The 23,114-nt window shown below is 40.0% G+C and overlaps 1 protein-coding gene across 3 annotated transcripts in view; it reads right to left on the bottom strand.

Moving 5' to 3' along the window:
- LOC145774820 (GPI ethanolamine phosphate transferase 2, catalytic subunit-like) overlaps positions 1-23,114 on the bottom strand; it is a 192,396-nt gene that overhangs the window by 44,765 nt on the left and 124,517 nt on the right. For all 3 annotated transcript variants that reach the window (XR_014290061.1, XM_082586138.1, XM_082586136.1), the window contains one exon: positions 13,417-13,597. Coding sequence is in view for 2 of the 3 variants with exons in the window: in XM_082586138.1 (XP_082442264.1) it covers positions 13,417-13,597 (181 nt within the window). In the remaining variant the exon portion in view is untranslated. The remainder of the gene's footprint in view (positions 1-13,416; positions 13,598-23,114) is intronic.

The raw sequence follows: 23,114 nt of genomic DNA, 5'->3' as shown, positions 1-23,114 counted from the left end.
GTGAATGGTTGTATTGGTTCATCATCTGAATCTGTAAATTGTTGCTGAAACCATTTTCTTACAATCTCTACTTTGCTTTTGTCTGAGAGCACAAAACTGCCATTGACATCTTGAATCATGATGGGGGTAGGAGGCTTTCTCGCTTTAAGTAGTTTTGCTGCTTGGAACATTTTACTGCTGTCTTCAGATGCGGATATTTCTTCTGCCAAAGAGTTGGCTTTTTCTATTGCAACCTCCTTTAATCTTTTGGATATGCTGTGTAGGATGTTTGTACGTTTCTTTCGGAGGTTAGAGCGTTCCATGTTGTTTGTGCTTTGATAAACTTGTAGCCTTAAGGCTTTTTACTGTTTGGACAGATCTGCTACTTGTTGATCAAACGTATGTTGTGGTGGGTCGCTTCTGATGATGCCGGCAGCTTTTATGGCTGAAACTTTCATGCAGTCAAGTAGATGGTTTATAGTTGTGTTTGGATCATCGTTGCGGTCTAATTCGCTCAACATATTCTTCAGAATTTTCCTATATGATTGCTGGGTCTTTCGATCATCTCTCAGACGATGGATGTTGATTCTCTGTTGCTTGGATTTCTTTGGATGGCGTTTGTGAATTAAATGAATTTTATCAATTCTTAGTTTCGTGGAAACAAGCTTGTGGTCAGAGTTGAGGCCCGTGCCTGCAAAAGACCTTGCGTTTTGTAGTAGAGGGCGTGCTTTCTGTTGACAGATGACATAGTCAATTTGGTTGTAAATAGGCTTACTTAAATTGGGGTTGTTTGGATCTTTGATAAATCCCGTCCAGGTAGTGCGGTGTCTGCTTGGGTGTTGAAAGGCAGTGTTGCTAGCAAAGTAACCATTGGCAGAAAGGAAATCCATGAGTGCATTACCGTTCAGATTGCGTTGGCCAGTGCCGTAACTGCCCAGGCATGCGTTTAGGCCCGTGTCAATGTCATCTTGGGTAAGCTTTCCGAGTTTGGAGTTCATGTCGCCACATATAAAAGTAAGCCAGTTAGCGGGGGTGGTGCTAGCAGTGTGAAGTTCTGCATAGAAATTTTCAAGATTTTCTGGTGTTTCTGCTGCTCTTTCAGAGGTTGGTCCATAGGCGTTGATCAGCCGCATTTTTGTTAGACTACCATTTCGAGTTGGAATAGCGAGGTCCATAGTTGCAATTCTGTCGCTAACGTACTTATAGTTCACAACGTGGTTGATCAGTCTTTGGCCAATAATAAATCCCAAGCAGCAGGACAAGTTTGTGCCCTGTTTGTAGGTTGACTTCTTGGTGGTCCTTGATTTTGGTTTCTTGAATGCATAAGAGGTCAATATTGTAGCTTTGGCAGTCTTTGCCCAGAGTTTGCTTTTTGGTTTCAGCATTAAGGCCTCGTACATTCCATGTGCCGATGGTGATTTCCCATGGTATAGTGTTGGGCCTTGAAGGTGCTTGTTGAAAGTTAGACATCTTTCCGAAGGTGGGCCGAGGGTTTATCCTTTTACCACCCACTCGGTGTTTATGCGGCTGTCAGCCCGCAAGCCTAGACGATGATTAGCTTCCTGAAAAATCAGTACTGACAGGGTGAACCGCGAGAAGGTTATCGTCTTTCCCACCCATGTACATCATTAATGCAGGCAATATTTGCGACCAAGACCATTGAACACCTTTTATCGGTTTACGATTTAATTCCCATACATTGCTTCAAGAAACTCGTGGGGAGTCATAATAGTGGACTAGTTTTGTTTGAGTTCAACCACTCACGTCAGAAGTTACAGTTTTTCCTTTGCACAACGGGATAAGTTTTTTCGCCCAAGATAAACAATTGCTGGCGGACATTAGCCCATTTTTTACATTGATTCAATGTCTACCAGCGTTGAATGTTCATTTGTTGACTAAGTTTTTGTGATAAACATGCAGTTAGGAGTTTTTGCAGAGGCAGTGCATTATTTTGTTCGAATACCAGTACTTCGGCAATCGCCGATAGTCGATGCTAAATTCCAAGGCTGACTGGGTTGCTTTGGGTTGTATAGAGAATAGAAGACTCTTCGAAAAATAAGTGTAATAACAAAAGAAACAAATAGGAAATGTAAACTATAAGACAAAATGACACCAGAAAATAAGTTACGATAATACAGTAGGTCAGTTTTAAAACCCATGAAACTCGTCTTTGCTTTCATTACAAAATAGTTTTTCTCATTTTTCCTCATTTAGTCGATCGTCACACAAGTTCTCAACGTCGCCTTCCCTTTCATTTTCGGAATCGCTCTCCCCATTGTCCCAGAGAAACTCGTATTCTGTGCCATCAAGCGCATTACAAATGCCACATTTCTTAAATGACGTTTCTACCGTGCTTGGCTGAACTTTTTTCCACGCTTCTAACACCCACTCACATATAGTTGGTAATAATGGCGCACAAATGTTGCCACCCTTTGTGAAGCTCTTTTCTCCTTTGACAATCCACGTACTCCAACAGTTTCGAATGTTGTCTTTGAAAGGTTTATTTAAGCACACATCCAGCGGTTGAACTAAGCTTGTCAACCCACCAGGTATGACAGCAATATCAGTGTTGACTTGCCGGTGTGCATCTGTGACGGACTTCATGAGATGGAACCTAAACATGTCCCACACTGATAAACTTTTTTCTTTTTGTAAAGCACCTGGCCTGGTGTTCCACACTTTGTTGAGCCAAATTTTCATTCCATTTTCGTCCATCCAACCTTTCTCGTGTACATGCAGCACCAACCCTGATGGGAACTTCAGCTTGGATAAGGTCTTTCGTTTGAAAATCACCATAGGTTTCAACTTTGCGCCATCGGCCATACAGGCCAAAATGACTGCAAACCGAGATTTTTCATGGCCGGTGGATTTCACTAAAATCGTTTTTTCTCCCACTGGATTTACCGTTCGGTTTACAAGCATGCCAAAATTCATGGGCGTTTCATCTATGTTGCGGATGCATGCCAGCCGGTAATTACTTTTCTTGCTGTGTTTGATGACAAATTGCTGAAATGACAAGACTTTCTCGTCAAATTCAGAAGGAAGGTGTTGAGAAATTTTGTTTTTTTTGGCGCAACACTAAATTGTGTCGCCTCATAAACCTAGTGCACCAATTGGCACTTGCTTTGAACATGATATTCATATCCACTGCTTTCTTCAAGGCTAAGAGTCGTATCTGTCCTCTGGATACACTGTGCCCGTTTTGCCTGGTTTCATTGACAAATTTGAAAATAACATTCTCAAATTTCTCAAGTTTAGGATATGAACAGCATTTCCCTCAATTGGCACATTTTGACTTCGGCATCCCTTTCAATTGCGATGAGCTTTCTCCATGTTCTAACGTTTAACACCTCGTTTTTCTGAGGTATTAAACTCACGGGCAGCGACAGAATTTGTCTTTTTTCGGCAAATTCAACAACAGTTAGCTTGAACTTTCCCATGAATTAATTGCGCTTATTGGCCATTTTGTATGCGGAACTTCACAACAACTCGTCTATACTTTGGTGAGTACAAAAATAATTTTACAGAATAAATTTCATTCGGTTTTATACAGGAAGGCCAAGTGCTAATTTTCATGAGCGGATTTCGATTCTCGTGCGTCTGATGACAAAACAATGCATTCTGTTGAATCATAATTGATCTTACAGCAGGAACCTTGTTGAAAATAGCGCGTCTAATTAACCGCAGCTAGTTTATTTGTTATTGCCGTGAGTAATAATGCAGCAGCGTAAGTTTCTCTTCGCTCTACCTTGAAATTTCCTCACCGTATGTCTATGCCAATGCTGTCTACTTTGAAATTTCTTCACCGTATGTCAATGCCAATGGTAGTGTCAGGAATAAGCTATTCGACTTATACACGAGAGAAGGAAATATCACCGATTTTCAGCTCAAAAGTAGGGGTTTGACTTATACACGAGATCGGCCTTTACTCGAGTATATACGGTACCCCTCATTTAGTGAGGTTGAGGGAGAAAATAAGAACTGTAAAGGGGTTAGCCTGATTGGAGTTCTTTTACTGACCTCTCAAGGACTTCAAGCCTCCGCGGGAAGTACCATCTAGATCGGTCATATTTGTCCGCCGAGAAATAACACAGGAATTAGCGATACAAGTCGTCATTGCAAAGCACGAAGAATTCTTGCAAGAATATAATTTCCTGCACATTCTACCGCGCATCTAGTAACTTATGTGAATTTTGTAATGTGAATCCCTTAGCTTCCATTCAAGCAGGAAAACTTTCGATTTTTATGTTGCTTCGACGATTGATGACATTGAATTAGCATAGCAAAGGTGAATTCTTCACTAAGAATTGATGGGTGCTGGTACTTCTACACTAATCACGTGTAACTTAGTTCAAGTCTTACGTCACAATGTCTGGCTTTGATCTCTGAGTAATATTGCTAAAGAAATAGTCCAGTCGCTGAATGATTTGAGCCGGAAAAAAATATTTAAGCTGAAACTTTATCAGGAGGTTCGATTGGTGATGTGGAGTCACCAAAAAAAGCTCCATGATTCCTCTTTGGGAATAGTGAGTTTTGGTCATTTTTCCATAATGGCAGTAGCTCCCACAGTCCAAAAATTCGAAATCGTCTAAAATTGATCTTTATATCTCATTAAAAAGTTAATTTAATGCTGAATTGCTTTCACATAAGTACTATGGTTCAAAATACACACGTTTGAAGTTATTATAAGACTTGTTACTCAATACAACAAACAGTGTACCTGCATACCAGCCTCATTTTTTTTATCATAAATTTGATTAAAAAATAAGGCTGGAACACTGTTTGTTGCATTGAGTGACAAGTCTTATAGCAGTGGTTCTCAACGGGGGCGGTACTGCCCCCAGGGGGCGTTTTGATTTTTTAGGGGGGCGGTATGATTACCTCGGCTTAAGGGGGGCGTTTTGATTATTAGGAGGCATTCTTTAACCTATCCACCGCTCGGCATAACGATTTTGTCAAAGAGCTTGTATCTTCGTGGTAACATTTCCTGCCTCATCTGGTGGAAAAGGGATTCAGCTGTGTTGTTCTGCTACATACCAAACAGCGAAACCCACTTGACATATCCACAAGAGGTGATCTTCGAATGTTTCTCACTGGCTTTACGCCGGATGTGAAGAAACTGGCACTTTCTCACCAAGCACAAGGTTCACACTGACTACTACTAGGCCAATCCAGTTTTTATGCTCGCAAATATATATTTGCTTTTCATCAAATATAGTTACTATAGTCTCTAAAAACCCTTACAGCCTGTTTCACCCTAACAAGGGGATCATCAGAAGGTCCTTATATTCTAACAGAAATAGAAGTATTTGAATAAGGACCTTCTGATGATCCACCTTTTAGGGTAAAACAGGCTGTAAGGGCAAGGTGTAAGGGTTTTAGAGACTGGTTAGCCTATATTGGATGTAATTCGCTCTGCTTAGCTTGGTGTCCGACGTTTTTTCGTAAACAATTGTTTGTAAAATTAATTCTTTGTAAAACAATTCTTCATAAAGCATTTCTTCGTGCATGCAATTGAGATTTGATGTATACCAAGAAATGCTTTAGGAAGAATTGTTTTAGGGATTTAATTTTACGAACAACTGCTTACGAACAATTGTTTTACGAACAATTGTTTACAAACAATATTGTTCAGGGAATGTGGGGAATGGAATGTGGGGAAATGTTGTATGGCAGAAAATTCTCACTAAGGATGAAAGAGAAAGTATATCGGAGCTGTGTGCGGCCTGCAATGCTATATGGTAGCGAGACATGGATATTGAGAGAGAGTGAACTGGCAATCCTGAGAAGAACGGAAAGGTCAATGGTGAGAGCACTGTGTGGGGTGAAAACGAGAAGGGAAAAAAGGACTGAAGAATTGTTGGATATGCTAGAGATGAGAGAGACCATAGACCAACTGGCAAGGGCAAATGGAGTAAGATGGTATGGACATGTGATAAGGAGGGAGGAAGGAAGTTTTCTTAGAAAGGCACTGGATCTAAAGGTGGATGGGAAGAGGAAACGCGGTCGTCCAAGAAGAACGTGGAAACAACAAGAGAAGGATGAATTTAAAAAAGTCGGACTGAAGGAGGAAGATGCAAGGGACAGGGTGAAATGGAGAAAAGGGATTAAAACAATTGCTGCGCGGAAACAATCGGCCACCCCCACTAGTGGGGAACAAACCGACGATGGATTAAGATGATGATGATGATTGTTGTTTACGAACAATTGTTTTACGAACAATTGTTTTACGAACAATTATTGTTTACGAACAATTTACTTATAACCGCTTGGCTTTGTGCTTGGCATTAAGCACTTTTTGTAGTATTAATAGTATTTATTGTTTTATATTCGCTTTTCGTAATGAATCGTTATTGTTAGGGGGGGCGGTAAAATTTTGCCAGTTCATGAAGTTGGGCGTTGGGCCAAAAAAGGTTGAGAAACACTGTCTTATAGTAATGATATGAGACAGTCAACCGCTTCAAGTGGACAGTTTGCTGTGTTGGTTCACAAAAACAGAAAATCTTTATTAGTCACATTTGAAGTTATTAGCCATTAAATACGGACTATAAGGCGGAATCCACCATTAGGCTTTAGCATGATGAATTTTTGTGAGGAGTGACATGCAATGAATTCTTCCATGGTTAAACTAGAGCTTACAAAAAAGCATACAGTTTTCCATCCGAAAAGTTACTCCTCAGTCCTCACACTGATTTTGGAAAACTCAGTATATAAACAACACGTCTCCATAAAAGAGGAAAATTAAATCCAATTATACAGCGTAGAAATTGAAAAGTTGCTGAATCTATAATTTTTGGAATGTTTTATCCTGAATTACTCCCAAACCAATATTGACATATTTTTGACATTAAAATACAACACACTGAAAAAATGTTGACCGGTAAATTGCAAAATTGTAGAAATTATGTCAACAAAATGTAAAATTCAAGATTTTACATTTTGGGACATTTCAAAAAAACGCTGACCAAAATAATAGTAAAGGATCACTTCACTTATAAAAAATTTAAGTTCATAATTTTTTTTTCAATCTTGTAACCACTGTCCAAGGAGGACTAGTATTTCCATATTTTATATTAGAGCAAATCAAAGATATTCCGTCCATTGTCATCGTCGTTATCATTATCACTTAAATCGTAAACTTCGAGTACATACAAAATTAATAACATTGATCTTAAGATATGAAATATTCAACTGACTGCATGTCACCTGACATATACAGTATAGTTAAAGTCACTCTATACAACTAGCATGATGGTCACATGACTTACTTCTATTGTAGTAGATTATGACGTTTTTTACTTAGACTCATCTCTATTGACTAAAACAGGGACGAAGAACCTTTGTGCAGTCACAGGTATCTTTGTCAATTACACATGAGTGATCGCCTGATCGGGCCACCTAACTTAGCAATTGTCAAAATTTCATGACGTCATAGATTGAAATCGACCAAAAACACAAGGTGAAGTCGGTGAATCGTGTTTTCACAACTTTACCTATAGCTTTATTATTTTCTAAATTTAAATCCTGAAAGTTAGTGTTTAGGGCAAGAAAACAGCAAAAGAAAGGTGTACCAGTAGTAGTAGTAGTAGTCCAGTTTTAATCCGGTGACGTCCCCGTTACCGAGGGTGGCCGAATTCACCTCCAAATGCCGCAATCGCCTTCACACCCTGCCTCCACATCGATCTGTCTAACGCGTCCTCTCTTGTTAAGCCCACCTTGCTGCTTTCTTCCTCAACTTGCCTTTTCCACGTTTTTTTGGGTCTTCCTTGTTTTCTACGACCCTCCACTCGCAACTCCAGCGCTCTTCTCAAAACATTATCTTCATCCCTTCTCAAAACATGCCCATACCACCTCACTCCATTCGCTTTCGCCAACTTATCAACATTTTCATTCAACCCAAGCAAGCTCATAAGTTCTTCAGTATTCCTTTTGTCCATCAGCTTCACACCACACATTGCTGTCACCATCGCTCTCACAGTTCTTCTTATAATCGCCAATTCGTTTTTCCGTAAGCACCATGTCTCACTTCCGTACAGCATTGCAGATCTCACACAACTAGTATAAATTCTTCCCCTCATTTTCAACGGAAATCTTCTACCACATAACAACTCTCGACACTCTCTGAATTTCACCCAACTAAACCTTACTCTTGCAGTCACTGCCGCTTTACAACCACCACTTGCATTCAATCTATCTCCTAGATAGCAAAAGGCATTCACGGATTCAACTTTGTCATTCAGCTTTTCAACAGGACCAACCATTCCTTCCTCAATCTTCCTGCATCTTTCACATTCAAAACCATCTCCGGATCTGCATGTCACTCTCTTCATCTTTGCGCATCTCCCATGCACCCACTTCCTGCATTTTGTACACTTAACAAAATTTGCCATCACTCTTTTTCCACATGGGTCAATTTTGCTCATTGTGATTTCCCCTTCCGTTCCACTTATAACGACCTTTGTCTTTTTGATGTTCACATGCATACCTTTAGATTGAAGCGACTCCTTCCACATCTCAAATTTCTCCCTCAGGTCTTCCATTGTGTCACTCAACAAAACCAAATCATCCGCGTATAGTATCTCCATCAATGAATCTTCTCGTACACATCAATCACAATGGCAAAAATTAGAGGAGAGAAAACAGAACCCTGGTGTACACCCACCTTCACTGAAAACTCGCCTGAGAGGGCAGATCCAACTCGAACTCTTGTCCTTGCCCGTCATACAGACTCATTGTTGCTTGCACAAGTGCCTCTGGTACTTCTTTCTTTCTCACTGCCCATTCCATCACTCTTCCTGGAACTCTATCAAACGCCTTTTCCATGTCCACGAAGCACATGTACAAGTTCTCTCCCTTGTCCCGATATTCCTCTTGCAACCTTCTCAAAATAAAAATAGCATCTGTCGTTCCCTTCCCAGACATAAATCCACACTGCATTTCGTCCAGCTTTACCACAGATCTTATTCTATTCTCCAACACTGTTTCCACTACCTTCATTGCATGCTCCAACAGTTTTATTCCCCTATATGACCTACAATCGAATGCATCACCCTTTCCCTTGAAGATGGGTATCACCACGGTCGTCTTCCATTCATTTGGCATTCCTTTCCATCTAACACACATTGGCTGATTTCCTGCAGTACTTTCAGTCCTGTCTCTCCACTTGCACGTATCATTTCCACAGTGATTTCAGATAGTCCAGTAGCCTTCCCCGATTTCATTTTCTTCATTGCTTGCGTCACCTCCTCTCGAGTTACTCTCTTTAATGGACCTGCTACCACGTCGGCTTCCACATTTTGATCCCAATTGTTTTCCTCGTTCATTATCACCTCCATATGTTCTTTCCAAATTCTTCCACGATCTTTCTCACTGAAACCAAGTTTTCCATCCCTTCCTTTAAGTTCGCCTAAGACGACATCCAGCGGTGGGGGGTCTGGGAGGCCCTTCCCAGAAAATTTTGAAAAATTACTTTGAATTTGGTGCATTCAAAGAGCCCTTTCAACCAAAATGTGGGTATGAATATTCCTGTAAAATAGTGCTGTCCGGTGGCATAGTAAAAGGATAAGATAATGTTTTCTTTGGCATTTTTCGGAAATAAAGCTAAGTCTCTATGTTTTCTTCTTGCTAATGTCTGGCTGAGATATTTGAATGTTTGGTATTGGAAAAACTCGCTCTTTTAATGCAGTTTTGTTTAAAATTAGGCAAACTTTGTTTTAGAGACATAAAGAGACTGAAAGTATCATTCTCAATATCGTGACGTCACACGCGTGCCAAAGGGGGGTTGAAACCCCCAACCCCCCTAGCTACGCCACTGGATGGCAGAATTCAGAACACACATTACCTTGTTTGTGGTAATTTACTAATGCAAGCTATTGCTAATAGCTTGTTCAAACATATTTTTTAAGTGATACCTTAGCAATGATGTATATGCTTTATAAATGTTGAAACAGAAGTATTCCTTTGTAAGGTCTTAGACACTTTATCATTGATGCTTCTGCAGATCATTTGTAACATAATGCAAGAGATCTTATCACTGATATTTTTAGCTGTCAGAAGTAAGTGCATTTGTCAGAAAAGGTTTAGGTTACTGTTCCTTTCAAACTCATGTTGACTATTGCTAGTAACTATAAACCCTGAATGAAGAAATTTCCCCTTTAAAGTGGAGTTTTTCAGTACTGCTCAGTGTTCACATGGTGAATAAATGCTTCATAATACTTTTCCTGACAAGTATAAAGTTTTACCCATATTCCTCCAATGCTGGAGAAAGATACAAAACAAACATCAAAGATAAAAACTTATTTTATTTGGGAATAAGAACAAATTTAATGAAAGTAACAAAAGTCTGATGTAGTAAGAGTCTATTTGTCTGCTACAAAGTAGTTATGCGACATCAGAGTCCTCAGATGAATAATCTGTTGTGTTATTGCAATGAGTTTACCCTAAATGCTACATATTGTGACATTTAATGTCAAAATAGGTTAAAAAAAACGAATAAAAAACAAAAAGAATAAAAAACAAAAAAACGGTTGTGTTTTTATAAAACAAAAAAAAAACGTTTTTTTACATCTCTAATTGTGATGCAAGAAGCCACACGGCCTCGTGGAAGTTAATCAGTTATGCGGCAAATTAAGCAGCTACACGGCGCTTTGATTCTTCAAGCGCACGTCGTTGGTCTTATGAAAGCCTTCTAAACCGTAGCTATAGCTCTTAAATGGCAAAGAATTATCAAGATAAAGTGATTAAGCATGACGTCGACGCTAAAATTGGTGTGTCCGCCGTGAGACTTAATTTGTCCGCCGAGATAGCTGCTCAGACCGGACACGTTTGTCCGCCGTCAACAAAAACGAATTTCAAGGCCTGGACTTAATAACTTTTGCACTATGGATGGGGATAGTGACTTCGAAATCAGAACTATTTAGCAGTGGACTACCGGTGTACTTAGACAGAACTAAACGGAGTGAAATATGACAGGTTCATTTTTCACGACTTTTGTTCTGTTTTTTTTCCACGAAGTGGGATGAGCCACCTAAATTAGCTGAATTGAGGCCAATTTGTGTCCCTTATAATAATCATTCAATGTTTTGGTTGGCGAAGTACACTTGATAGTTGCATCGATGGAGCAATAGAATAGTTCACTGATGTCAAGAGGACAAACAAAACAAGCACTAGCTAAAAGTCACATGACTCAAACATGGACGCTTCAGTGAACGTTTTTGCCCATTTTCTTTCTCAGAAAAGAATGTATTTTCACAGTTTTGACAGCCAATATCTACAATTGACAGCCGATATTCTGTCACAGTTCATATTTCACTGTCAGAGTTCATGTTCCACTCTCTGAATTCATATTCCACTGCAGTGGAATATGAATGCTACTATTTTCACCTTGTATTCAACTCTATCTCATCACACGCATGGGATAAATAATTTTATCTCCAAGATAAGGAAATATCGGGTGATAACAATAGGGTATATTGTCACTCACTATCTCTATACATCACAGCATGCAAAGAGTCACGAAAAGTAGTTTGTGGAGCGGTGAGGGATAACTTTCATGCCGTAGTACCGCTTGTTTCCCATTTTGATGGTAAAATGTTGCCAAGTCTTTATGGTGGAAAAAGTGATCGTTTGGCTGTGGTGGTTTCGGGCCAAAGTGTGAAAAAGTTGCTCGAATTCCCTGTCTATCGGCTGGAACTGGACGGCAGATGGGGGGAACGTTGTCCAGGTTCTACAAGAATGGACAAGAGTCATGGATCGTCTCGCTGGCTTATGCTTTGATACCACCGCAAACAACACAGACATTCATACAGGAGCAATCACTCTATTGCAACAGGCATTCGATCGCCGGCTACTCTTCCTTGCCTGTCGACATCATATTCTGGAAGTAGTAGCAACTGCAATATTTGATACGTTCTTTGTGAGCTCCGGACCAGAAATTGCTTTGTTCCGGAAATTCAAAGATCCGTGGCCATTTATTGACCAATCCCTTTCAACTCCTCTTGATGATGACACATCTGGAAATGAAAAACTGTCTGACGGTGAACACGTCTGGTTATCTAAGCACTAGTGTGAAGTTATCGACTTGCTATGAAACAGCTGTGTGAACATCAACTAAGGGAGGGTTATCGCGAGTTCATCATCCTTCCCTTCTTCTTCTTGGTCATCCTGTTGTAGATCAAGCAAAAGTTCAGACCACCTGGTGAATACCATCATGCTCACTGGATGGCAAAAGGAATATACTGCCTTAAAATCTTTGCTTTTCATCAGCAGTATAAGCTGATTAAACATGAACTGCAGGCACTCCGACGCATTGCACTATGTATTGTGACGATTCATGTGAGAATGTGGGTAACTGCACCGGTGACCACATTAGCTCCGGGCAATGACCTTTTGCTGTTGCAGCTGCTGGAGCAATTTGAACGTGTGGATCGTCAAGTGGCACAACAAGCCATGCACAACTTGCGTGGCCATCTGTGGTATTTGAGTGAGGACCTCATCTGTCTTGCTCTATTTGATGATGCCCTGCCCACCGATCAGAAACGTGAACTGGTAGCAACACTATCAAAACTAGCGAAATCCAAGAATGTTCGTCGAGTGTGTCCTGATGACGTGGCATTGTTTAGTGCGATGAAGGTTGCTGACTTCGATACGCTGCATTTATTTGAAGCACTCCACTTGCCACAGGAGTTCTTATCAGCTCATCCAGAAACATGGATAGTCGTCTTAGTCGAGATGACTATAAACAGGGCAGGGGGCTTGTATGTGCAATCCGCGTAGTCAATGATTGTGCCGAACGAGCTGTCAAGGTAGCCACAGATTTCAATCTTGCGCTCACCAACAACGATTATTGAGTACCATCGTCAAGTATTAGCAACAACGCCAGGAAAGAAGGACATTCTTGCCATGCTACTATCAAAATCCTAAACTTCATGTTTGGATTTGTTCTTTTTTGTTCTTATGTTCTCATTCGTTAGCTTCATTTTTCCTATTCTTTTAAGATGTTGAATGAAATGCTCAATAAGCTCAAGTAATTTGCAAAGTTCGCGTTCAGTACATTGAGCTTTGATAAACCATTCAAGGAACAACTAGGCAAATGGGCTGTTATAAGCCAATTTCGTTTTGGTTACGGTCATGTTTGTATGCAATAATAGGCATGTGGGGCTAATGGCTAATGCCAATGCATAAGCATAGGGTTATTCCATGCAATATCAATGTCCTTTGAGAGGTCTGTTAATTATATCCAATCAAGCTAAAAGTTTGGGGAACTTGTTTTCTCACCGCATACCAGGCTATGCATACCCAAAATCCAATTTTTTTTTAAACACCCTAGCATGCGGGTCTTTTGATAAAAAAATGGTTTCATTAACATTTCAGTTCCAAACTAATTTTGCAGATACTAGAGTACAAACATTTGCAACAAAACAAAACAACAAAGCTTACAATAATTAAAACAATGCTTCCAAATGCCATGAATCCATAATCGTACGATGCCAGTCTAGACGTAAGCTTGTCGGATAGAGCGGCCAGGCAAGTAATATAATTAGTTCTAGTTGAATGGAACCACTCTGGATCACCTTTGTGTTTGCCATCAAGAAATTCATTGTGAAAACTCAAGCCATGTCTGAAATAAAAATAATTGCTGACTGTAGCTGATTTTTTATGGTTCAAGGGATTAGGTCAAGGGTGTCAAACGTCCGACTGGCAATGCGTTTTTGTATGACCCGCGCCTGTTGTTGCACGATATGTTATTTTTGGCTTGGACATATTCATCAGACATCATACAAATTTAACCAGCAATTTCTGAAAAAATAACGAAAGACAATAAGACAATATTAAATATTTTCTCGCACACCAAACCCAAGCGACAAAAGTTACAATCATTGTTGGGCCATACATAATTGCAAAATCAACTATTATTGTTTGAAGAGTATAGTTAATGAGTCTCACAATTGAGAATTCATTTAATTGCTAGCAAATGCAATGACCGCTTTCGAGATATTACTGCAATTGTTCACCTGCAGTTAATTGCTCACCTGCAGTTAATTGAGCTTCTCTGCGAAAGCGACATCTTTCATGCCTTTTTACCAGCAGCTGGTTGAAACACAATTCCAAAATGTAAAAGTTTGCAAAGAAAATAGGTGCACAAACTGTGGCCGTGTGGCGTCAGGATATTTAGGTGCGGAGCACCGTGGCGCCCGTTCATTTAGGTGCTATTCCTAGTAAAGTCTGCAGATTGTATCAGCTTGGCAGGTAGGGCAATGCTTTTCACATAAAATGTTATATTCAACAGTAAAATATGCTGTTTTGATAATGCGCATGCATTTGTTTGTTGTTAATCATGCCTTCAGTGAGTGATTGAGTGAAGCTGCTTTTAGTCCAGTCAATCCAGCTCAAAATAGGGATTGACCCACCACTAATTGCAAATGTTTTGACCCATACATTTTCTGAAAGCTTACATCATACAGAATAACATACTAAAAATCTGCCACGAAAAATTTAGTGGAACACCCCTTTTGGGGGTAAAAACAAAATGGCCACCATGTGTCCCAAAAATCTTCATTTTAACATATCTTTTCACCTAATTCATGTAATTTAGTTCTGTAAAAGGGCTCGTTCTATATTTCTGGTACAAGGAAACAGACACTGGAAAGTTGCAAAACGAGATAAAAATTTGTCTTAATAAAATTTTATAACAAAATTTTAAAATAATATGGCCGCCAAGAGTCTCAAAAATCTTCGTTTTTCCTTATCGTTTAACCTAATTCGCACAATTTAATTCTGTAAAAGACCTAATTTTATCAAACAATTAATAGTTCAAACCAAAGCATCATCATCAGAGTCAATGCCTTCCATTAGGCCTAATGACGAATTTGAACATGACCCATGACATTCACCACATGCAACTGTAAATTCTAAACCAGATTTCCGGCATGTGCATCGAAATGTAGAACAGCCGGTCTTGCAGTTGCAGACAATCATTTCCAGGAACTGAGATGGAGCTGGAGGTTTGTCTGTCATCACAGGCACCAGACTGCCTTTACTAAAACGCCAACCCTACTGTTCCGGTGGCACATCTGTCTCATGACCCAGTCACACCTGCACTTGATGATATACCCTGAGACTGTGAAACCTCGCTGCTGATGACGTGCAGAGGTGGGAAGTAGCGCACTACTTTTTTGGTAAAAGTAGCGGTAGCGGTGCTACTTTTTGTTGAAGTAGCGGCTGCAGTAGCGGCGCTATTTTTTCTCCAAAGTAGCGGTAGCGGAGAGGTACTACTTTTTTTCAGTCGCACTCCGCTACCCGCTACTTTTTAAATTAAATTGAAAAAAATGCTTGTTTTTTTGGCAATACTGGCGTGGTCAAGCAGCTATATAATCGGTTTGGTTGCAAAGTTTCGGTCTTTTCTAGCTGACGTCAACTTTTTCGGCGAATATCTCCGTGTGATGAAGCCTATCTGCCAGGCTTTAGACATTCTCCAGGGCGAGTCCAAGGCGTATTACGGAGTCTTGCTTCCAACTATCACAATTTGTGCGAAGAAGTTGACCGAGATCAGTGATCTTGTGACCTGTGAGGAGTTGAAAGTGAAAGTCTTTGAAGGGGTGAAGAAACGATTCAACAAGTGCTTCAACGACATAAAATGCGTTATGGCATCATGTCTTCATCCTTCCTTCAAGACGTCGTGGCTACAATTTTTGCACTACGTTTCCACGAATGATGCTGACGCACTGCGAGAAAAAATTAAGACAGATGTAATTCGACTGTTGCGAGAGGCATCAAGTCAGGTTGATACCGAGAAGAGTGACACCAACACCAGTCATGACTCCGAGGGTCTATTTTTTGGTGTATTGGCGCCATCCCGTGAAACAGCGGTGCAGAAGGAAGCAGCAATTATGGACGCCTTTTTTTTTCGGACAAGAGCAAGTTCTTGAGCTTTTCGAATACCGAGTAAACACATCTGTTCATTAAATACAACACCCTCATTCCTTCCAGTGCTGCGGTGGAGAGACCTTTCTCTGTTGGAAAAGATGTGCTTAAGCGAAAGCTGGCAGGACTTAGTGACTCTCATTTTGAAATGCTCGTGTTTTTGAAAGATGCATAACAGTAAATTTCCTATAGAATGTGTTTTCTATAACGACGTTAAAATGACAACGTAAACGAATGATAACATTCGTTTTCAAGGTTGTTTTTGCGTCACTAGGGACTTGAGTGTTTCCTAGTGTCACTTTAGACAAAAGTAGCGGTAGCGCACGCTACTTTGGCCCGAATAGCGGCAGCGGGTAACGCGCTACTTTTGTAAATTAGTAGCGGGTAGCGGTAGCGTGCGCTATTTTGGCCCAAGTAGCGGTAATGGGTAGCGTGCTACTTTAAAAGTAGCGGGTGCCCACCTCTGATGACGAGGGAGGAAGAGAACATGGGTCTACTGCAGTCGTACTTCTTGCTGTCTTTCCGCAGAAAATTTGATATCTTAGATCGTCAAGATTGTCATCTTGCCTTCCATTGTACATGGCAATTAGAGCCGACTTCCCTGCTTTTACAACATCATTTGCATTTGCAGAGAATGACATGAAAGTTGCTGCAGCTTTTGTGAAGTTTTCATCAGTTCTTAGTTTTGTAACAGCTTTCTGTTTGCCTATTCCAAATACCCTTGAAGTGGTATCACATCCCAACAGTGCATGGGCAAAGAGAAGATTATTTGACACAGTGTCTCCAAGAAGTTTTCTGGTGACTGAAATGTTCCAGCACTTTGATGGTTTTTTAGTGCCCTTTTTAGATGCTGTTTGCAACTAGATGTTGTGTGTGGTATTACTCTTCTTGTAATGTATGAGCAAAATCAGAATGTCAGTATCACTTGCTCAAACTACAGTGTCTTGTTGCTGTGCAGATGACATCGCGGTTTCTACTATCAGGACATCTGCATCTCCTCTGGCATGGTGGACAACACATCCTGCTCTTTCGAGTCTGTCCCCTATCATATGGATTAGTTACTGTTTATTTTTATGGTTAGCAAGAAAGTCTTCCTTTTTGGTTTGGAGCTTTATTGTTGGATCGAAGATTACTTCAGCCCCAATCCTACCAACAGTTCTTCGGAAGTGAGCACCATCTTTTGTGAATAGCGAATCTGTGTAACCATCAAACACAACAATACAGGCTCCATATTTGGACATCACATAATCAGTGTACATCTGCATGATTTCATCCCATGCAGCTCCTTTTGTTCAAGGAAGTTTATGGAGCAGGGCACCTCCATCTAGTACATGCTGGACTAAGGGCTTAGATGGTTTTGGAGCAGACTCAATTGATGAAGACCACAAGAAGTCAGCCAAGGAAGCCTTGTTGGCTAGTCTAATGATGGACTTTGATACAAACAAGGCTGATGGAAATTGACAAAGTTCATACTGGAATACCTCTGGTAGCTGATTTGTTGTTGTGCTGGGAGGATGGGATCAACACTCACTTCCCTGTCCTTGACTTGACCGATTCTTTTGCACCCATGGTGATGGCTAGGTGTTTCTTTCTGAAGGAATGCTCAGTCACCTTTACTCCAGGCATTAGTGCAAGGATTTTCATACCTGCATCCCATGCTGAGCCACAGTTGACACTGTCATGAGCTGCAATGCCTGTCACTATGCTTCTCAAGCTTGGTGGGCCATCCTTTCGAAATGGATTTCTCACTGTCAAATACTGAATTAGATCTTGAAGATCTTTCATATCTCTGCTCATCCTTGGGGGGTACTATCTTTGTGTTGCTCACTGGTGAGAAATTTCAAGCCTGCGAACTCTTGCATGGTTTCATTTACTTGGGCACATGCTGGTGCAGATAGAACCCAGATGAGTCGTTGTGTCTCTGTCAATCCACGCCCCCTTTTAAGTCCACCCCTTGACTTCAGGCTCCTCATTAGACATTGTTCGATTGTCAGGTCAGTCCAGAGACCAGCCCAGCATCTGTCTGTGCGACGAACAACGTGATGTCCTTCCACGAAGTGCTTGTGGACAAGAGGCATCTCACTCTGAAGTTTGGACATCTTGTCTAGGTACAAGTGGATACTTTTCACATAATGATTGTGACCTGACGCTGCGAAGTAGGCTACGGAAGCATTTCATACTTGGACTGCAGATGCAATGGCCATAAGCCTAGTCGCTCTGCTTTGATGAATCTGCACAGGATTGTGACTATCGAAATGTATTGTAGCCAAAGTCGTGCTGTTCTAAATTCTTTTAGGGTGTCTTTAGTTTGCTGTACTTTCTGTTCCAAGCACTGAAGCACTTCATTCTGATCTAAATCAGATGGAGACACTGCGCCTAATAGTAGTCGTTTCATTAGATGTCTCAACTGAAGAATCAAGTGGTTTTTCTGTTCGTGGTCATTTGAAAAGCACCCATTTGATTCAGGTGAAAAAAAAAGGTAAAAAAATATGGAAAAATGAAGATTTTTAGGACACACGGCGGCCATTTTGTTTTTACCCCTAAAAAGGGGGTTCCACTAAATTTTTTGTGGCAGATTTTTAGTATGTTATTCTGTATGATGTAAGCTTTCAGAAAATGTATGGGTCGAAACATTTGCAATTAGTGGTGGGTCAAACCCTATTTTGACTGGACTATTTATCTGGCAATGCTTTTCACACAAAATGTTTAATTGCTTATTGAACAGGAAAATATGTCGTGGCTTCCGTGAATGAAGCTGCTTAAACCGGCAATGCTTTTCACACAAAATATTATATTGAACAGAAAAAATATATTGTTTTTTTAAATCAAATATAGTTATTACTATCTGAAGCCTTTACAAATTGTTTCACCTAACGGATCATCAGAAGGTCTTATATAAATAGAATTCTATTTGAATAAGACCTTCTGATGATCCGTTAGGTGAAACAATTTGTAAAGGCTTCAGATAGTAAAAACTATATTTGATTTAATTCGCTCTGCTTTGTCTTTTTGCTTAGCATTGAGCACTTTTTTATAGTATCAATAGTTTTCATTGTTTTTTTAATGTGCATGTTTGGCATTTATTTGTTGTTAGTCCAGGTTTGCGTCGGCAAAAGCTTTATCAATAAATTATTCAAGTTTCCAAACATGACTGAGTTCACTTTTAGTTAAGTCAAATAATAACTACACTAAACATCAGTAAAAAATATGCCGTAGCCTATATTCAAACGGGTGGTAGGCTTGAGTGAAGAGTAACTTAGTTTTCCGTCAAAACCCCTACTACCTTCAATAATGAGCAAAGTCGCACCATTATGCTTGCAACTTGTAGCCAGGGTTCATATGCCCGACAGAAATGTATTTATGTTGTAGAGTGTTGTCTCACACGTAATCGCAAGAATTGGCCTACCTGCCAAGCTGATACAATCTGCAGACTTCACTAGGAATAGCACCTAAACGAACAGGCGCCACAGTGCTCCGCACCTAAATATCCTGAAGCCACAGTGTGAACACCTTTTTGACTGGCGCCTAACTGTCTGCGCCTAAAAGACTTGCTCCCTTAATTTCTGATGTGAGCTTTGTATTTTGCCGCCTAATAATGTGCCTTCGTTTTTTAAATGGTGTAGTATAGATGTAAAACGAGCTGTGTTTCAAGCTGATTATATGCCTTTTTAATTCACACCTGTAGAGTGTGGACTAATGTTTCTGCTAAATGAAAAAAGAAGTTCAAAGTTGCCTACAATAAGGCATACAGACGTGCCTTTGGTTAACATAGATATGAAAGTGTGAATACTCACCAAGTTCGTTGTCATGTAATAACTGTCAATGCTCTATTGAGAAAAAATGTGTAAAATATTTCGTTACGCTGCCCAAACTCTGAAAATAATTCTAATTTGTACCCTGCTACACACCAATGTCTATCTAAGATCAAACGTTTATGATGCTGCCTGTAAATTGTTGCACTAGGAAGATTAAAATGTTTGTAGTCTCTCCCATATGTGTATTTTTTGTTTCTTTTTTCTCATGTAATCTTATATGGATGTGTAACCTGTGTGGTGTGTGCATATCTGAAACAAAAAAATAAATCATATCCCATGATATTATTAAGCCTACAGCAAAATAAGTGATTTGATTTTGCCAAATCACTTATGAATATAGATGGCTATACAATTATACAAGGTGTTTCAAAAAACTTGACATCATTTGAGACTTAAATATCTCAAAAAGTATGTACTCCAAGTCCAAGCCAATGAAACTTGACAGGTACAACAGTAAATATTTAAATTTCATGTCAAATTATAAAATCAAATTGTCATTTGCACGCTATCAATGGCACAACACATGTAATATCAGTTTTCAAAAAAATGTTCACAAATTTTTAATGTGTGCTCTGTCAGCAACACGGCACGTATGTCAAGTCAGTAATCGAGTTCGTCCCAAACTCGTTGTACAGCAAGTCTTCTTTAACTGACCATAACAAGCCCAAGAAAAACATACATTAATTAGGCTTTTTAAAATAAACTTAGGATTGACACATCCATAACACAGTTCTGAAAATAAGAAAGAGAGAGATAATAATACAGTTACAACTACAAGGACTGACAAATACACAATAGAATTGTAGTAGTAGAATGGAGCGTTGTAGAAGAAAGGAAGGCAAAGAGCTGAAGGCACAAACACGGAGCACTGATTGAGTGTAAACCTACAAGCAGTGCACTCGTGCAGTGCTCTATCATTCATCATCATTATCAGCCATTGTTGTTCCACTGCAGGATGAAGGCCTTCCCCATATCTTTATAATTTTGTCTGTCTTTGCAACTTTGTGTCCAGTGTTTGTCGAATTGGACTCGAGTTTGTCGAGCAGTGCTCTATAACACGAGTTAGATAAGTCACAAATTTAATACATTCTATCTTGCCAAATTTTGTAAGAACAGATGCAGTTTGAACATAAATTAATCGATTAATAAATTACATAAAATACATAAGAATTCTCTTGATAAAGTTGTAACCGGTCCATGGCGTTTGTGAATGTTTCGTGCTTAAGAATTTTCACACATTAACAGTCCCAATTTTAACATGTCCACAAGCATGTTAAAAAATGTAACTCATTAAACAGTCCATTCACCATATCTGTTAGGTGGTCTCCTTTTCCTAATTTCTCTAGCAGAACATCTAGGTTCTACTCCTGGATCGCTGCTTCTGGTAGGTCAACGATATCTGTATGCTGATCAATATTTAAGTTTTGTACCAGTATGGAAGAGTTCGTAACAGGACTTTGTTCTTGAACAGTATCTTCACAGTTTTTATTTATTCAAGATGAGGACAAGTTCTTTGTGGCTGGTGGTGACTCTATAGTCAGAAACGAAGCTAAGTCAGACTTGGAGACTGTACTTGTGCCATCGGGACACTGAATGCGAGCATACGTGGGGTTTGCGGACAGCAGAGTTACAGGGTTGCAAATGAGGTCACTTTTGTTGCGTACAAATTTATGTTAAAGAACAGTACCCTTATCTAGAAGCCATGTAGGCATTGAAATACCATACATAGCTCGCCGAGGAAACAAGAAGAACCTTTCGTGCGGAGTTTGATCAGTGACAGTGCATAGCAATGATATAACGGAAAGGAGAACGAGAGGTAGCACTTGTTCCCACTGTTCTTCTGGAATGACATCACAGCAAAGAAGTAACTTAATAGTCTTCCATATCGTTTGATTAGTTCTCTCTACCTGTCCATTTCCTTGTGGGTGATAACGCGACGAGTAGCTAGTGGCTATGGCGCGTGTGGTCAAGTACTGCTTAACCTCTCGACTGGTAAAGGATGTTCCTTGATCACTGTGAATGTACGAGGGGAAACCGAATGAGCAAAATAGAGATGCCAAGTGGTTAATCACTGTTTCTGAAGTCATCGATTTGCAGGAAAATACAACGGGTATTGGCTAAATTTATCAACAATCACAAGTAGATATGGTCGTGTACCGTTCACTGGGCCTTTGAAGTCCACAGCAAGGTGTTCCCATGTCCGTGTGGCTTTGAAGAGAGTACCAGGATCTGGACAATGGAACCAAGGCTTTAGTTCAGCGCATACTTGACATTGACGACAGATAAGCTTGGTTTCTTCAGTAGTGTATGGAAGGTAAGGTGTAGCAAAAAAAAACCTTACTTTCACTGATCTTGCTGTTGGCTGGCAAAACGTTGTGCTTGGGGTCAAAACTAATACTAATATAAAAATAAAAAAATTTCATTGTTATTTGATGCCTATTTTCTTTACGTTTCCATGTTTATATTTTCTTTACGTTTTAAGTTAAGCTAGCTAAAACTATGAGAGTTAAGCTAGCTAAATAAGTTAAGCTAGCTAAAACTAGCAGTTACAAGGACTGACAAATACAGAATAGAACGCTAGCGTTGTAAAACTTAGAAAGGAAGGCAAAGAGCTGAAGGAACAAACGCGGAGCACTGATCAAGAGTAAATCCACAAGCAGTGCAGAAGTGCAGTGCTCTTTAGCACAAGTTAAATAAGTTACGAATTTACCACACTTCTGTAACAGTTTCCAACACAATAGTGATTTTCTGCTTCAGTTCCACCAGGTTTGTTGCAGTTTATAATTATAGGGTCTCGTGTGCAATCGTTTCCTTAGAACATGCCAAACTGTTGCAGGAAAGTTGCAGGAAAAAATGTTATTCAATCATTCAAACAACATGGTTTAGGTATTACTGTTAAAACTGGCCTGATTAAAACTGATTTTCTTGATGTAACTCTAAATCTGTTGTCCGGTAAATTCTGGCCTGACCGAAAACCCAACAGTGATCCAATTTTATCCATGCCCAGTCTAATCACCCACTTAACATTAAAGTGCAACTGCACGATCGAATTAACATTGGCTAGAATCCATTGCCAAGACATCTGGTACCTGTTGAAAAACTCACTTCCTTACAATTGAGGCTCACAGCCGAAAAACCGACCCTTTTCCCACGCTCTCTAGCGCCTCTTTCACGCTACCTGGAAGTGGCAAACTCGTTAACGCCACCCAGTGATATGACGTCAGTTGGAGTCGAGCTTAGTGGAGACCAAACTAGCCAAGATAGGCTTGGTTGCTAGTGAATGCGCAAATTTATAAGGCATCCATTCCATAATGAAGACGCATCTTTCAGCCAGCATTATACAAATTTAGTTGTTCATGCCTGTGTGCCAGGAGTGGTTTGCAAAGCCCATCGCCGAAG

Source organism: Aplidium turbinatum, chromosome 7 (assembly GCF_918807975.1).
Source record: "Aplidium turbinatum chromosome 7, kaAplTurb1.1, whole genome shotgun sequence".
NCBI classification, from domain to species: Eukaryota; Metazoa; Chordata; class Ascidiacea; order Aplousobranchia; family Polyclinidae; genus Aplidium; species Aplidium turbinatum.
This window is presented reverse-complemented; position numbering and strand designations above follow the sequence as displayed.